Source organism: Limulus polyphemus, unplaced genomic scaffold (genome assembly GCF_000517525.1).
Source record: "Limulus polyphemus unplaced genomic scaffold, Limulus_polyphemus-2.1.2 Scaffold92, whole genome shotgun sequence".
NCBI classification, from domain to species: Eukaryota; Metazoa; Arthropoda; class Merostomata; order Xiphosura; family Limulidae; genus Limulus; species Limulus polyphemus.
Window position 1 is genome coordinate 1155283 of NW_013665702.1, and position 18155 is coordinate 1173437.

Sequence of the window (18155 nt, forward strand, 5' to 3'; positions counted from 1 at the left end):
CTAATAGTAAAGGTAGTTCTTGTGCTGCTGTTTTTATGATTATTATGAATATATTATCTTTGTTTTGAGTTCAGTATCTTTCGTTTGCTTGTTTTGAATTTCCCGCAAAACTACACGATGGCTAATCTGCGCTAGCCGTCCCTAATTTAGCAGTGTAAGACTAGTCGGAAGGCAGCTAGTTATCACCGCCAAACACTTGGGCTATTTTTACCAACGAATAGTGGGATTGACCGTAACATTATAACGTCCCCACGGCTGAAATGGCGAGCAGCATGTTTAGTGGGACAGGGATTTGAACCCGCGGCCCTCAGATTGCGAGTCGAGCGCCCTAACCACCTGGCCATGCCGAGCGCTAATTATATATATGTATGTATACACAAACACAAACGTGAGTTTTAATCGGAAGGAAGAAGAGTATAGCGAAAAAAGCGTCTCCTAAGCTGTGGTGATTAAAAAACAACAACAACTGGTATACATATGCACACAAACACACATTTAGATGTGAAATATTAACGTAATTGTTGTATTATCTTTATAAATAACTGGCTAAATTTATAAAACTAACATAGTAGCTAGGTTTATTGAACTAAAGTTGGTTACACCCAAGTTGGGTTTCACAGAACTCGGTGTTTGCTACTGGCACCGTTAATCCCTGATTTCCTTGATGGCGTTTACGTAATGTAAAACTCTTGTTAGTAAACGTAGGACCAAAAGTTACGTTAAATAAGAACACCATTTTAGCCTTAATTATAAGCTCGTTAGTAAACAACTTCTAAAGGAATGTATATATGGACCCCAAACAAGATTTAGAAATAGGAAAAAAATGCCAAAGTGGAATTCAAATTTATATTCGCTGGGATAGTGTGTTTTCATCAAGAGACTTGTCACTATTTTCAAAGTGATAAAATAGACACCACGTGACAGTGATTGATAACTACAGCCGGCCTTTCTTAGATCTTGTCTAGCGTCGCCTAAACATACACAAGATATATGAGAGCGAACTAGATATGGAAAAGGGGACAACGCATTGACGTTAAAACTTGATCCAATCACCACCACTAGAATTAAACAAGGTTCTTTTGGGCCTTCGAAAATCTAATTTCTTTAACTTTATCGTGAGTCACTTAGCTAATTTTGTAAATAAAAAATAATATTATATTTTTCGTGATTCGTATTGATAAGTTTAGACTTATTATTAATATTGTAAGTTGTCTCTATTCCCTGCATATCAGATCGCACCTTGTGACGTTAATATAATATATCTAGTTCAGTATATAATTTACGTATTTTGTATTCGTGAATTAAGAAGTTTCAGTCTTGTTGCTAACTTGTTCGTGCGAAATTCAAGAGCGTAGTTAACCCATCTTTACTTGCCTGTACTCCATCTTTACTTGCCTGTACTCCATCTTTACTTACGCTATTTTTTAATGCTTTGGAAAGTCCTTTAAACTGTGCCATTTTATTGTCCAATGATTTTCTTGGTTTACTAACACTAAAGAATGATAGGATATACGCTTTAATGTGTTTTTATTTTGTTGTTGTTGTTGTTATCTTCAAATTTTGAACTTTTTTCTGTTGAAATTATCTTTATACACATGGAAAACTTTCACCCAAACTTACATTACATCACGTAAACTTGGTAGGGTTATACCTTGGTCCAATACGCCCAGACAACTTTATCGTTTTTTGGATTTAGGCCTTTTAAGGAATTTAGGGGATCAAAGGTTAAACAACCCCAAATATATATTTTGGGCTCCTTTACGGTCATACTTAGAGCAATCAAGATGAAAATTTGCACAAAAATATATTTTCATGCGTTCAACACATTGACATACAAAAAAGTTGGGTTTGCCCATTTTGAGTCTTATTAGGAGGTCAGAGTTCACAAAAAAAACACAATTTTGGGTTGTTTTTTTTTTTTTTGTTAATTACTCGGTCATATTTTGACAAGTTTTCTATGAGGTCTCACACATTTATAAACAAAAATGTTGGGCTTGCCAATTTTTAGTAATTGTAGGAGGTAAAGATGCCACAAAAGCATAATTTTAGGGTTGTTTGACAATTACTCCGCAGTATTTCGTCCAATGTACATGGGATTTGGTACAGATATACTTCTTTTACAGGTCCCAAACAGAGGTATAGACAGCTTTCGATTTTGCTGTGTTTTCACAATTTCCTGGTGTCAAAATCGGCCATGTTGGGATTGCGTGTCAAAAACATGTTGTGTTCGCTCGCGAATGTTGGCCTCTTTAATTTCAAACTCTCACACACATCTGATGTTCTCTCTTCACTTATTGTCCGTTGACATTTACAACTTTAATGAGATAAAGGAAAGTTATTAATACCGAAAGCAGTTTGGATGAAGTTCCTGGTGCAATGTACTAAAAGCCGGAACTCTGACCGAAACCAGAATTGGAACTATGTACGTTCCTAGTGACGTTAAAAACGTTGATGAGATCAGAGTATAGACATTGTCACTTAAAGCTGGCGACATTCACGGCTTTAATGAACCTGGGGTATAGATTATCACTTAACACTCACTTGTTAAGCAGTTTTGGTCACGTTCCTATGACTTTACGTGTACAGTGGTTCTCGAGATTCTCACTTGCTGCTTGATACATTTTTTGTTTGTTTGTTTCTGTGAGTTCTGATACATATATGCACATCATTGATGAAACATTAACAATGAAGTCTTGAAAATAAACAGTTTGAACTGATCCGATTATTGTAGAAGAAGGATATCTAAAAATACTGAGGTTTAATTAAGAGCTTAGAGTGATACACGTGAACACCCTTGAAGAAGTTGATGTTTTCATGAGAATTTGCTCTAGAAATGCGATGAGGATATTTTATTTTGAAGTACAAGGAAATAATCTGGTGAACCTCCTACTGAAATACCAATACTGATATTCTAATGTTAGTCATATGAAGTACCAAGGTATATTCTAATGAAGATCCAAATGTACCAATATTAATATTCTAATGATGTTCATATGAAGTACCAGTGCATATTCTAGTGAAGATCAAATTAACTGACCCGGCATGGCCAGGTAGTTAAAGCACTTGACTCGCAATCTGAGGGTCGCGGGTTCGAATATCCGTCCCATCAAACATGCTCGCCCTTTCAGCGTGGAGGCGTTATAATGTTACGGTCAATCCCACTATTCGTTGGTAAAAGAGTAGCCCAAGGGTTGACGGTAGGTGGTGATGACTAGCTGCATTCGTTCTAATCTTTCACTACTAAATTTGGGACGGCCAGCGCGAAATTCAAAAACAAAGAAACAAACCAAATGAATTATCAATATGATACTCTAATGATGTTCATATGGAGTACAGTGTATATTTTAATGAAAATCCATTAAAGTACCGATATTAGTATTCTAATGATGGTCATATAAAGTACTAGTGTCTATTTTAATGAAGATTCAAATGAAGAACCAATATGTTATGCTAATGGTGGTCATATGATGTACTAGTGTCTATTTTAATGAAGATCCAAATGAAGAACTAATATGATATTCTAATGATGTCATATGAGGTACTAGTGTATATTTTAATGAAGAACCAATATGATACGCTAATTATGGTCATATGAAGTGCCAGTGTATATTCTAATGACGATCTACGTGAAGTACACATAAGAATATTTTACTGATCACCCAGCTGGAGTGTCAATATTGATGTTTTAATGATCTGGATGAAGTTCTTCTCCTGCTGGTTATTCCAGGTACCCCGCTGCCTGCACGAGCTCCGTTGCCCCCGCAGTGACTCGTCAGGGCATTATTTTGTAAAATATTACTGTTTGTAGGCAATGCATTAACTACTCGCATTTCACAGTAACTCTAATTGTAATTAAAGTTAAGCCCCAGATCTATAAGTCACACATAGTAATACTGTACTTATGGCTATTGCTGTAATGAAACAAAACACAAACTAACTCTGGATTTGAAATTGGAACGTAATGCCAAGTACTAAATCTACATAGTTAGCAACTGTACAAAACACCTAAACTGAATACATGGCACATTGTACTTATACATATAACTTAGCAATTGGTAACGGTGTAATTAAATTTATATCTCGGATCCTGATGGTAATCATAGTTTGGTACTACAGCAACATCGGCTATGAAAATTATGACAGCTCTCAACTGAACAATCACCTCTGCAAGCTACAAACCATATAGATAGCTAATCCGAAGTTATCCACAGACATCCGAATTGCCAATGTGTACATAACAGTTCACACAGCATATCACACTGAAGACTAGTGATTCCTGCCCGATATGTCTGATAACATTTCTATGCATCAAGCGGAACTTCAATGCCAGACACCTCATTGGGGATGCAGATGAAATCACTGATGAAAAAGGTTTTCCATATTCTCTCCACAGTATAGCCACCAGCCTTATACTGTTAAACTCGAGTTAACCAACAAGAATCACTAAGCGCCAAAGTTATAGAGACTCCAGTATAGATCTTGCCTTTGCTAACATCACCTTGAGTGTCTTCTCTACCTGGACATAATGTCAGCAGTGATTACCTCATGTACGAGGCGTGAGAGAAGACATAAGGGTATAAAATAATATACAATCTAAAAACCTATATACAAAGATGACGAGCTTTCATGAATAGCTCCTACACTCAAATATTTTCACCATCGAGCAAACTCAAGGCAAAATTTTTTGCAAACGGAACAACCCGATACTGGTGGAACAGTGATATTCATAAATCTCTAATGCACACCATTAAGTTCAGGCTAAGTTTATATTGATAAGGCAAGACCCAGCTTGAGCAAAGGAGGCAATGATTGCAAAATATATATATTCTGTGCTCTTTATAGGATATCAGTTTCTAAAACACAAGACAAGGAATGAAATGAACTGTGTAACAAGACCAATTTCTCAAGGACTTCATTCTGGCACTTCCACAAGATTATGGCTGGCACAAAAACTAAACACATGGTAATTTACGATAATTACAGTGTGCCACTCCATATAAATAAAGACAAAAGAAGGCCTACATGCACAGATACATTAACCAATTTGACCATGATGACATGAAGAAGAGGCTTAAGTTAAAACTACGTGCAGATATAGAAGCATCCTTAGCGTAGACGAGGTAGAGTCATAAATATTTCCAAAAGATAAAGCTCCAGTAAGACGCCAACCTGTTGAAGTTAGTGTTAGAGTATTAATGCGGTTAGGCAACAGGTATCATCCTTGAGATACGGACTGATGGCCTTACCAAATCCTTATCCAAACCCTTGAAGGATCACTGTTGTTTTAAAGATCATCAAAACATCGTCCTACAAAACATCATTGGCAATATTCCAGAGAGGGTTGCAACTAGAAGGTTTCCCTTTCAGATTGAACCACTGTTACTCTCATTATCAGATGATTATTGCAACGGAAGAGAATCTGAAAATAACACATAGGAAGGCTTTGAAGCATGGTCAAATACCACGCCAGTAGTTTTAGGTCTGGAGGATGCTTACAATACAGCCCAGCTGCCTATTCTTGCTGATAGAATGCTCAGAAAAGGCATCAGTGTATCACGTGTAAGATAGGTCGTAGCTGCACTATCTACCGGAATGTTTATCATGAAACATGAAACCTGGCTATCAGCCTGGGATCACCATCAATAACAACCTGCCTCAAAGATCACAAATATCACCAATCCTCTTCAACATCTGCACCATGGATCTAACATTTGGTGATGACATTCAAGAATATAACACAGGCTCTAGCAAAAATAAAATCGAAAACATGATGCAACCATCTCTTCGTATACTCAATAACAGATATAATGATAAAGATAAGCCATCATCAGCCATTGCGAGCAGTGCCATCCTTCTGAAAGAAATACCGAAGCACCTTGGAAGGAGGTAAACTCATCTTCACCAGCCACATTAGCACTGTGAGAACCAGAGCTACCAAAGACATCAATAACTGAAAGATGCATCAGAAAACGGAGCTGAAGAACATCACCTACTTATGCCCTACGAAGGTCTTATGCGTACTATGAGTGCTACGCAGCTGGATAAGGTTGAGAGATAAAGCAAAAAAAACGCATATTTAACATTGGTAATGGGATATACTTCAGCCACTCCCATCAAGACCTAATTACACCTCAAAAGCCTCAGCACCTACTTCAAGATGATGGTTGACAGTCATCTGTCATTATAGCCACAGACCTCCTCTTCACTAATAAGGTGCAAAACAGCAGACATAAAAAGGAAGGTCTTCATCAACATTCAGAGGGAATAAGCCTACTACTAAAAAAAACCAATGTGTATATCTTAATAATGATCTAGCTTCAGTACCAATGTATATGTTTTCATAAAGATATTCTTTCAGTACTAATGTGTATATTTTAGTGTATTTTAATAAAAATCCTATTGAAGTACTAATATATATATATTCAGGATGTCAGAAAAACACGTAGGTTCAATAAGTCTTGATACAAAATGATAAACACTCTATAACCCGAGCGCTTTCGAAAGGTGGACGTTTCTTCTTCAGAGGCAAACTGGGAATCAAACAGTTTGAAGAAGAAATGTCTACCTTTCGAAGGCGCTAGGGTTATAGGGCTTTTATCATTTTGTATATAATACATATTGAGGAAAATCCTGTAGAGCTGTCAACATGTGTACAAACTAAGCAGAATGTATTTACTAATAAAGCTCCAAACATGCTGATTAGTATATACAATTGTACTAAAAAGGAATTTCTGCTGACACACATATAATCATATGTTCTTATATTCCGTCAAGCAAGTGTCTGGTTTTTCTGCTCCACTGGATAAGTTAAATGTCATAAACAACTGAAATTACATAATAGTATTCGATATTGTAGACATAGAGGAGTAGGATGAGAAAATACATGTCTCGCGTGTGTAGGATTAGACAACAGGAAAAAAATTCCCCAGAGGTATTAGACAATAAGAGGGGAGGATCATTCTTCTTTCAAGATATGAGTGTTCAATGTGAAGTTTCCGCTAGCTTCACCAACCATATAGTAATCTTTGGTGGTAGTCAACATTTTTCATCTAAGTGGTGTCCTAAGGAAAATTATTTTACAGACTGAACAAAAAGCTGTATTTTCCTGTCCTCATAATGGTAATCCCATAAAAGTAATTCGGACATTCAGATTAAAACTACAAATTAGGATCTTAACATATCCATTTTCATATCTACAACGCTTTTAGGATATCAGGCAAACGTATACAAACTTGAGAAATCATTTGTAACCAATAGCAACATAAACCAGCGCAACTTTAGATTCGCTAAATGTGATAAAAAGAGAACGAAAAATAATATTTCCATAAATTAATGTACAGTATGTCAGTTTTAAGTGGTTAGAGCGCACTCTCGCAATCTGCGGGTCGCGGGTTCGAATCCCCTTCAGCCGTGGGGGGTAAAAGAGTAGCCCAAGAGTTGGCGGTGGGTGGTGATGACTAGCTGCCTTCCCTCTAGTCTTACACTGCTAAATTAGGGACAGCTAGCGCAGATATCCCTCGTGCAGCTTTGCGCGAAAAACAAACAAACAATAATTTGAAGCTGTTTCCAATGTTTAGTTTATTTTCATTTTTCGTTATTTCATTGGCATTAATAGGTATGACTACAGTAAGTTAATTGATAACAAAAGTCAAACTACATTTTAAAAATATCGAAAACTTCAAACAAGAAAACAAGTGATCAATACAACAAACACCCTTCGAACAAATTTTAGACTGTAAAAGAAAATTTCTCATGATTTCAGGTTCTGAATCACAGAGTGTTTTGGTCCAATGTTGGTTTTTTCTTAAAACTTTAGATAATAAATTAATATTAACCGCAGAGAAATAAAAGCTACCTACTTAGATAGAGATTAAAAATACACCCGGTAATGAGTGTAGCTCATTTAACATACAGTTAGAAAGATTGGAATGCATTGTTTCATATGAGCACACCCTCGCTGTTGGGGATATTTTCAGAAGTTAATTTCCAGATTACAGAGGGAAAATATCAATGTCTAAAAATTCTTCAGACAGTGTACTTCAGAGCAAAAGAACCTTTTCTTCCTGTAAGACTGACGTAGATATTCCAAACTGTAAACAGTATTCCAATCAGACCGCGTTTTTAGTCCATGAGAGCTACAAGACATATTGGTAAATACTAATTCATACTTGTAAAGTGCACAAAAACCCTTCTACCCATAAAGGAAAGAGGTGGTTTTCGAATTGTAAACTGTGATATTTTGTGAGTATAATTTTTATCAACAGGCTGAATGCTTGTTTGACTATTCACTGCATAACTACGTAATGGAAAACAACAATTAACAAACTCCGCAGGTTCGTCCTGGTGTAGTATTCACGTAAATTGATGATCAACAGAAAAAGCCAAAAGTTTCCATAAAACACAGGTTCAGGGTTATTAAGTCAAGAATAGAGGTAGAGGTAAACAAGCAAACGCCAGTGTGGTTTCAAACACAAAATTCGTTATTAATTAAACAAATACTTTGTTATGTCACCTAAACTGACCGGGCTTTTTCTACTTCCGTATTGTCTGGTTGTTAGGTTTGAGGTTTTTTCTTCTTCTGTATTATCTGGCTGCTGGGGTTGAGGTTACAAAACAAGAGACGAAGCCATGAACAAATATCAAGAGCAAAAGGCCATAATCGAAAATTAGAACCCAACTTACATACTCTAGTGTAGTGTTTCCCAAAGTGGGAGCCGCAGATCCTTGGGGGCCATGAAGCTTTTTTGGTGGGGGCGCCTAAAATGGGTCGAAAACAAAGATGCTGGCTTAATTTTAATTCTAAATAAACAATAAGCCAATAAAAATTATGTTTAATTAATTAAATTATCCAGTATGTCGAAATGAGAAGTTACTGTTTTTACTACGGCACTCTTTTTCAATCATTAAGCTAAAGTTATAGGTTGGAGGGCCTCAAACTTTTTTATTCACACCAAGGGAGCCTCAGACTAAAAGAGTTTGGGAACCATTGCTCTAGTGAAACAAGGAAAGTCAGATATCGCAAAGTTCAAATGTTACACGCTTTAACCAACAGCCTACACGCAATTTTAAGCCAAGCCAGGTGTACACTTTTCTGTACTGTATTTTTAATAGGCATAGGCTACCTTCCAAAAGTTCATACAGAAACCCACACTAGCTTCAAACTTAAAAACAAAGGTTGTAGTATATGTACTTTTTTACCTGTGCAAAACGATTTGCACGTTTACAACCTTGAGACATCCGGCCAACAAGAATGCCATAATTACATGTAGAAACTGCACGGAAATTTAGAAAAAAATATTACATGAATATATCTGAATAAAGATATATACTAGTTGTAGAATGTTGAAATTCATAACTATTTCTGTGAGTGGCTGAAGGAAACAAAGGGCCTGGGCCAAGCTAGAAGAAAAGTGTTTATATAAACAAAGTTTTAAGTTGCCCGCCCCATGCATATCAGTCACTTGATACATAAAACATTAATGATATTTTTGTTTCAAAATTACTGTCGTTATAATAAATTTTGTGGATATATTTTCTGATTTTGTTTGTTTGTTTGTTCGTAGTTAAACTTAAAGCTACACAATGGGCTACCTGGGATGTGCTCACATCGGGTATCGAAACCCAGTTTCTAGCGTTTTAAGTACGCAGACTTACCGCTGTGCCACTGGGAAGCTGTTTGTTAAGCGCAAAGTTAAATGATGGGCTATCTGTGTTGTGCGCACCTCGAGTATCGAAACCTGGTTTTTTTCTCAGTTGAGCCGTTGGGGGCATATTTTTTTAAACGAAGCTTTTGTTATTAAATATGTTTTAACAATAAAGTTATTATTCGAATAATACCCAAGCCTGCGGATATTTAGTTGTATTAAAAATTCTAGTGCTCCAATTATTATTTCCAATGATTCGAGCGGACAAAATGTTTCGGGAGCCAGGAATAGCCGCCCCTTGAGCCCTACCCTTAATCCGGCTTGGACTATTTCAGTTACTACCATGAAAATATTCTTATTTTAAGTAACACTCACTGCAGCTCAAGTTTAAGTGATAAAACTTCGTAGTCAATTATTTTATTAGGAAGAAAAATATTTCAAATGCTATCACGATGAACTTCTAAAACTTATTTATCGACACGTTTTAATACCCAGCAGGCTGTTATTGGTGAAACAAATAATAATGTGTTGGAGAAAATGAAGAACTTGATCGTAAATTCTAACTTAACACATTGCTCGTTATCACAGTACATAAAAACTTTGCTAAATGCAACTTGTACACTTTTAACTTCACTATATTTATGTATATACTGCTATGAGTTAAGCTTAATTAAAGAAAATTTGTAATAAAAACAATATGTACATTTTTTGTCAGTAATTTCACAATGAAGGATAAACACGGGAAGGGGAGTCAATTTTAATACATGCTTTAAGAAGGATTGTTTGTTTGTTTTGAATTTCGCGCAAAGCTACACGGGGGCTATCTGCGCTAGACGTCCTTAATTTAGTAGTGTAAGACTAGAGGGAAGGCAGCTAGTATCACCACCCACCGCCAACTCTTGGGCTACTCTTTTTTAATGGGATTGACCATCACATAATAACGCCCTCGTGGCTGAAAGGGGCGAGCATGTTTGGTGGCCGCGACCCTCTGATTGTGAGGTGAGCGCCCTAACCACCTGGCCATGCCTTTAAGAAGGAAACAGAGTAAACGACTGTGATGTTTGGTAAGAAATAGTTAACTTTAGTGTAAATCTAGAAATGGTAACAACAAATGTTTTAATGTAGTTAAGACAGTTTTCAAGTAATGCTTGGAGAAGATATTTTCCTCTAAGTTGATATCAAACAATATCAGCTCTACAGACAGTTTAGGGCAGATATTAATCTCTGAATTAATATAAATTCTTTCAGAGGGTCTAGAGCCAAAATTATTTTTCGATTTAATATCTAACGATGTCAACTCTTTCAGATAGTCTCTACGTAATGTCAAAATTAGAAATTAACTCTGATTCAATATATATATATATTATTAACTCATTTAGTCTCTGTCTAATAATTGCAATAAAGTTAACGATATTTGAAAACAATTCATCTTATCAATAAAACAAGGGGCACTTTTGAGTAAAACCACAGATTCAATAAAATAAGAGCTAATTTTGAGTAAAAACAAATTCAATAAAATAACAACTACTTGTGGATAAAAACAGATTCAATAAAATAAGGACTACTTTTGAGTAAAAAAAAACATTAATAAAACAATAGCTACTTTTGAGTAACAACACAAATTCAATAAAACAAGTATTTACTTGTGAGTAAAACAGATTCAATAAAATAAGAGCTACTTCTGAGTAAAAAACAGATTAAATGTGTTGCACTGAAGCTATTACGATTTTAGTTTCTTCTTTAGTCAAGTTTTACTGATTTTTTTAAAAAGACGTAAAATTCTTCTGTTTAATTCATAATTGATTTTATGTAGAAAGAAGCATGCAACACACCACTAATGATAAAATGACCATCGTTAAAACACAGAATACATATTTGCATTTAAGTAACATTCAGTGAAATTCATGGGCTTAGCTTCACAATACACAATTAAAAAACTTTGAAAAAAGTTTATGAAATATCCATTCCCAGCTAGTGATATGTACTGATCTTATAGCATGCATGAGATTCGTACTTAACCATTAGTATCATGCTATCTTATTTTCAATCTTTTATATAAAGTTCTTTCTTTGCCCTATCCCATGATAATGTCGAAGCTGATTATAAAAGATAAACGGGACTATGAAATCATGGGTCACAGTTTGGAATCTGTAATAACTCCGTAACATTGACAGCTTGTACAAGGTTGTCTCGTAGCACCTAGAAGGGATATGCCCCGGGCTCTGACGCCCAGGCTGGGTACATTCCAACCAAATTGGTCTCTGAACGAACAACAGCAAAAGATTTATTGATAATGCGTGTTCTCTGAAGCGTAGTTGTATATTAAGCTACTGTAGCTTATAAACTTCTGTCACAAAGAGGCAAAAACACTTACAAAATCCCTGAGACCATCTAGAGAAGCTTGGGTTCTAGATGATACATCGTACTTTTTATTATTTTTTAGCATCCATGCTGGCCAAATGTTCATTGCTAGTATTCAACTAAATCTATGTATTGATCTGCACAATAAATGCTGTATTAATGGCTTCGACTGACTTATAATAAACTAATTCTGTCTTGTATTTTTAAGGAATGCATCATGTTTTTAAACTGTTCCAGTAAAATAATAGAATTTATTATCAGGAATATTATAATGTGAACAAGACGTTAATTTTTTAGCAGTTTAAACAATTAAAAGTTTTACTGTGAGATTCGTAGTGCTGCACAATATTCTGAAAGTATTTGCGCATGCTCCAACGTGAAACTTCGATTTAGCTCACGGGGCTGTCAGTAGCGCGATACAGGCGTGAGAAACGGCATGCCTTATACTTCACTCGGCTAACACATCGTTGACAAGTCTAGGTATCTCCAGTCGCTCTTTCCAATGACTTGTTTGAAACGTAGCTTGCTATTTAATTGCGTTCCATAAACACCAAATCATTACTGTACAAGAGGAGGTCAATATGTTGATAGCAGCTTTTGCTATGATCTTGACCTTTGATCTAAATCTCCTATAGGCAGTTACACATTGGTTGTGTTAGTTCTAGGACTCCATATTTGATTTGAGTTTTGAGGGAAAGGGGCAGAAAAAATTAATAAACATAATACGTCATGAATGTTCCTCAAGAATGAGTACTTGAAGACATGTAAATATGTTCCATCATAGTTATTGGTCTCCCGTTGGGACAGCTGTATGTTTACGGACTTAAAATGCTTAAATCCGGGGTTCGATTCCCCGCGGTCGATACAACAGATAGCTCAATGTGACTTTGCCCTAAAACAGACAAACAAACAGAGTTAGTACTAGTAATAAACGACCTTATAACACAAAATTTGTAATTTTTCGTTAATTCGACACTCGACGTTTCAATTTACAGCTTCTTCAGGAGAGTTCCACTAAAACAAACTGTAACGCTTTGTGTTTTAGTGGAACTCTCCTAAAGAAGCAGTAAAGCGAAACGTTGAGTGTCCAATTAAAGAAAAATAACAAATTTGGTGTTATAAAGTCGTTTGTTACTAGTATTAAAACGTATTTTATACACCAATATGCACTATAGAAATTAAATAATAAAAACAGACATAGTACTCGTAAATGTTGTAAATCGACTATGGTGGTCAATTTGGAAACTCGTATCTATACACAAGATAACAAATTGCTTAAATCTGCAAGACAAGAGAACTGTATTACATAAAACTAATTTAGCATCTTAAATTGCAGCAGTGACACATAACGTTGAGTGTTAAACTAATAATTTATATTTTTATCTTTAAATATACATATATATATTGTTATGAGGAAGCTATAACACGTCACAACAGTGTTGGAGGACTCAGTAAATGTCACAGCAGTAATGGAAACAATGCGATCGCTACAACACAATCACAATGTCGTTGCAAGACTGTAATTTCCCCAACTATGATTGCTACAACAAAAAATCACGACATTGTTGAAGGACTTTTTAACACTCCCAGGAATAATAAAATCGCTTCTTATGGTTTTGATTTCTGATAAAAATTAGTTTGGTTTATGCAATCGTTGTTCCTCTGTCCATGATGAAAATAATAATAACAAAAACTATTATCGTTTTATTTGACGGGCGTTTGTATAACTTCAATACTGCATAATCCATTTATACTGCATAATCCATTTGCAAAGGCAAAAAAGTATTCAAGGAGTATTACATATTGTAGAAAAAAAAACTTACACAAAATTTCTAGATTACGAATACTCATGGCAAACTTATAAAAATCATTAAAATGAGCAACTCTATATATTTGCCAAGACAAAAATCATATCAATTCCTACAGTACAAAAAAAATCAGTATGGAAACGTTTCCAACTTTATCTCTGTAAATGATTACATTGTTCCATTCCATTTATTAATCGAACTAACGTTTTTTGATAGCTTAAAGATATCTAACAAAACAAGTTCTGGGCATGGCTACGTGAAAAAAAAACAAAAAACATCATGCTAAAACTACATGAAAAACCCAAAAACATTGTCATCTTAAATATTTATCTCTAAGCCTAAATTCCTACTGTACGTCCACATGACATAGACCTTCCTCTGACGATATTATTATGTTGGTTAAAATATTTATATTGAGGCATTTTCCAAACATTACCGTCGTCTGAGATACCAAGACAAGTGGGTTTATGAACTGTTTATTCTTCCTAAATATACTTTTCCTATGAACCTAGAGTGAGTCACTTGATTCTGCGACCAATACCCTATTCCCTTTCAGTCACTGGATTCTAAGACCCATTTCCTGCTCTGTTAGTCATTTGATTGTGAGACCCATATCCGACTCTCTATCAGTCATTTGATTCTGAGATCCATTCCTTGTTCTTGTTTCAAGAGTATTTTAGGCAGTGTAGACATAGCAGAGTTTTAGCTTTAACACCTGTTTCTAGAGTGGGACAAAGTTTTGACTAGAAAAAGGCACGAGCAGTCTATTAGAGCTAAAACTCTTATTGTTCCTCGTTGATAACCACATGACTGCAATTTTTGCATGTAAAGCACGGAATATTGACATATAAACGTAAGAGCAACATTTGCATATATTTTGTTATTTTAGTCCATGGTAATTGAACTTTTTTCCTTAACCGAACTTTCATCAATGACGTCATTTTCCTGAAAATGCTCAAGTATCACATTCTTCTTAAATACCTCAATGATAAACACTTATATGCTCACCATTGGTTTTAAGTTTCTATTGTAACCAAGACGTCAAAACGATCAACAAGAGAAATTCATATTACGTATACGCGGAGATCATAATTTGTTTTCGCGACATTGAAATGTGTCAGTAACAGTATCCGTGTAGGTGTGTTGTTACTTCCTATTGATCACGCAGATTCATCGCCCAGTGATGACGTACTAATTACACATTACAACAACAGCTAAGCCTACCTAACCTTGCAAACTCACAGGGAATTTGTGGTGTGTATCGTATATGTTAACACACACTATATGCTACAAACAGCTTTCTGCCCAAGTCATCCTTTCCGATTTTAAAATAAGAACACGAATGATATCTCTAAAAAATATGATAAACAATAAGTTTTTTTTTCAGCTACTAAAGGTGTTTGCTGAATGCTCCTGAAGTAGAGTAGTAGCTAAAACAGTCCCCCCCCCCTCTCGAGGTGAAAGTTTTGTTACGTTTTAATATAAGCTCAGTAATCCAGTAAGAGTTTCAAATATAATTACTAACGGATTTTTCTGTTTAAATACACCATGCGTATATTCATTCAACTCATTCTGGGCAGCTTTTTCACTTATTCACTGTCATTACAGGGAAGAATAGGTCTAAATAGCACCTGACCCCCCCAGGTTGCAAAACATAAACACCGATCTAGCTGCCAGGTGTTATTACATTAACAACGACATGGGTGAAAATGAAGTTGTAATGATTAATATTGGAAAGTTGTGTAGTCGTATTAATTTGCATACCAAAGGAGATAAAATAATTTTCTCATGTCGAAAGACGATGAGTTTTCTTCATAACACCAAATCAAATACACGTTCTGTGGGAACAAATGCAGCATCAGAAACCCTTTATGTAAGTTGAGAATTGTACGGTTACTAACCTCGAAAGGAATCCATTTCTAATCACATAAACTCTATGTGGATCCACTAGACCCAAGACTATGGTCATGCGTTATATATATGTTAAGTGTATATTTTATAGCGTGTCTTCAATGTACAATGTCTGGAAGACCGGTGGAAGAGAGTGGGCTCAGATATAGTGTCATTATGCAAACTTCGTGGTTAGACTTAGAGCAGTGATTCTGAACGTGGGGCACACGCCCCACAGGGGGCAATTTGAAAATGCTACAATAAGAAAAAATTTACATTATATTATTATAAATTTTCAACACCAAATTTGTTTTTATATTAAGGGACATCAAATTTTTTGAGGTGTCGAGGTGGGGCATGGAGCAAAAAAAGGTTAAGAACCACTGACTTAGAGGAAGATTTTGTCGTGGGGATTGTAATAAAGTAATTACAAAACATTCAGAAAAATGAAATATGATCTCGTAACTATAGGTTTAGGAGCAGCTTTAGCAGTGGAATAAAATTCCGGAAAACAGGAGGATCCCGTAACTACAGGTTTAGAAAGAATTTTATCAGTGTGGTAAACTGATATAAGTATTAATTTGTGACCGAAGAAGGCAAGATAAAGGAAATTAACGTTAATCGCCTATATAATTATAATGGAACGTTTTGAATTATGACTCAATTTATTTCTTAGGCCTAACTTACTAGAAGTTTTATCAACTACCTCTTAATCCTCTGCTCCTCCGTGGTTCAGCATTAAGCTTATAACGATAAAACTAAAGGTTCAATACAGTGGCAGGCAAAGCACAGCTAGCCCATTATATAGCCTTGCGTTTAAAGTTAAACACAAACAAACATAACATCTTAATAAATTCGATGACGAGGAACCTACTTTAACTTTTAATATTAATAAAATCCGGAAACTGCTTGAAAATTTGAATAGATAACTTTATTCCAAGTCCAACTAGCAACAAATGTACATCGTTTCTAGAACTTAGTATAAGTATCTGATGATGACAAATTGCTGTCCAAGCACTGTTATTATCCTAAACTTATAATAATGTTTTCTTTGTTCCTCCTTCAAGACGTGTCCGAACTTTAATATCGTTAAAAAGTTGTTAATTTTGAAACTATCTCCTGGTAGTGGTATGTATATTAAATAAAAGAGCTTTTAGCGTTAATAACATACAAAGCACATTGAAAATAGCATCTACTCTAGTGAAGAAAAGCGTACATATTCACCAGTTCTCTACACTGACTACAGTAACTTTTTTATATGGTTACTGTAGTTCAGAAAGCTGCGACATAGATATTTACTACATAAGATGGAAGTTGGTCGTCTAGTCTCACACATGATAAATTATATTTTTTGAGTTTTGTTGCATGCACTCAAGTGAACCGGTAAGTGGTGTGTATATTGTTTAGTAACCGATTAACATCGTACCTTGGGTGGTTCTGTTGGAGAGCTCATTTCCTGAAGGCTTGAAGTGCTTGATGACCAAGAAGACATCAGCTCAGGACCCACGCTGCTGCCAAAACTTAATGCTGAACTAAGGCTAACATTGTCCCTTGTTGGCGTCTTACAACGATAAGGCACCAAACTAGAGCTCGAGAAATGCACGTGCTTTAGCATCCTCGCATGTGGAAAACCAAACAGCTTCTAAAAAATGATTATTCTGTTCGTTTCTTGACAACCGTGTTATTGATCAATGACTAGTTAAAAAACCACGTGAAAATAGAACACCATGCGAATGATGTTTCAAGCAGACCTTAGTAAAACGCTCTGGTTCCCATACACAAACATCACCTTTCTTACGGACGTACACCAATGCCTCAACTCTATTGTCTCTTACACACCACCCTAATACGAGCGTCACTCTCAAATGTTGTAAACTTTACGCCGCATGACGATAAAATTTCGAGTTGACGTACGCTGACTCAATTGTGCTTCCTCATTGGTTCAGGGAGTGTTTCTATAGAAACGGCCTTGCTTTTCCCTAGCTGATGCGCTTGGCATTAATAGACAGCATTATAGTTTGGGTGTTTATAAATTATAAATACAATAAGGGGAAAAACCTAAAACATCCACTGGGCTGTGTCATATATTTGCAAAACAACACGCGTTAACTGTTCAATCAGAGCACTGTGTCCTGACTCCTCCCTGCAGTGTTTGACAATAAGTTACATCTGTAATTACTGGTGTTGCATTGACTATCATTTCAAAAAGGCCATAACCTGCTTTAAGTGAGGGCGGTTTGACCTAAAGTACCGGATTCAGCATAGTCGGTCAGTTGTGACGTCATTTTTACAAAATAACAAAGATCAAGTATGCTAGATGAATATGAATGTTCATAAAGTCCCTTCTACTGAATAAGTATCAGAACGCTCAAGTGAACAAAGCATAACAACCTTCGAGCCAGCAAAAGAAAAGGTTGAATTAGAATAAATCTGGTTTTCATATAACTTTAAA

General features: G+C 35.6%; 1 protein-coding gene across 2 annotated transcripts in view; it reads right to left on the bottom strand.

Moving 5' to 3' along the window:
- Positions 1-17501, bottom strand: part of LOC106468895 — a 47546-nt gene extending 30045 nt beyond the window's left edge. For both annotated transcript variants that reach the window (XM_022398079.1, XM_022398082.1), the window contains exon 1: positions 17130-17501. In XM_022398079.1, the coding sequence (XP_022253787.1) occupies positions 17130-17318 (189 nt within the window). In that variant the 5' untranslated portion in view covers positions 17319-17501. The remainder of the gene's footprint in view (positions 1-17129) is intronic.
- Positions 17502-18155: the final 654 nt, after the last annotated feature.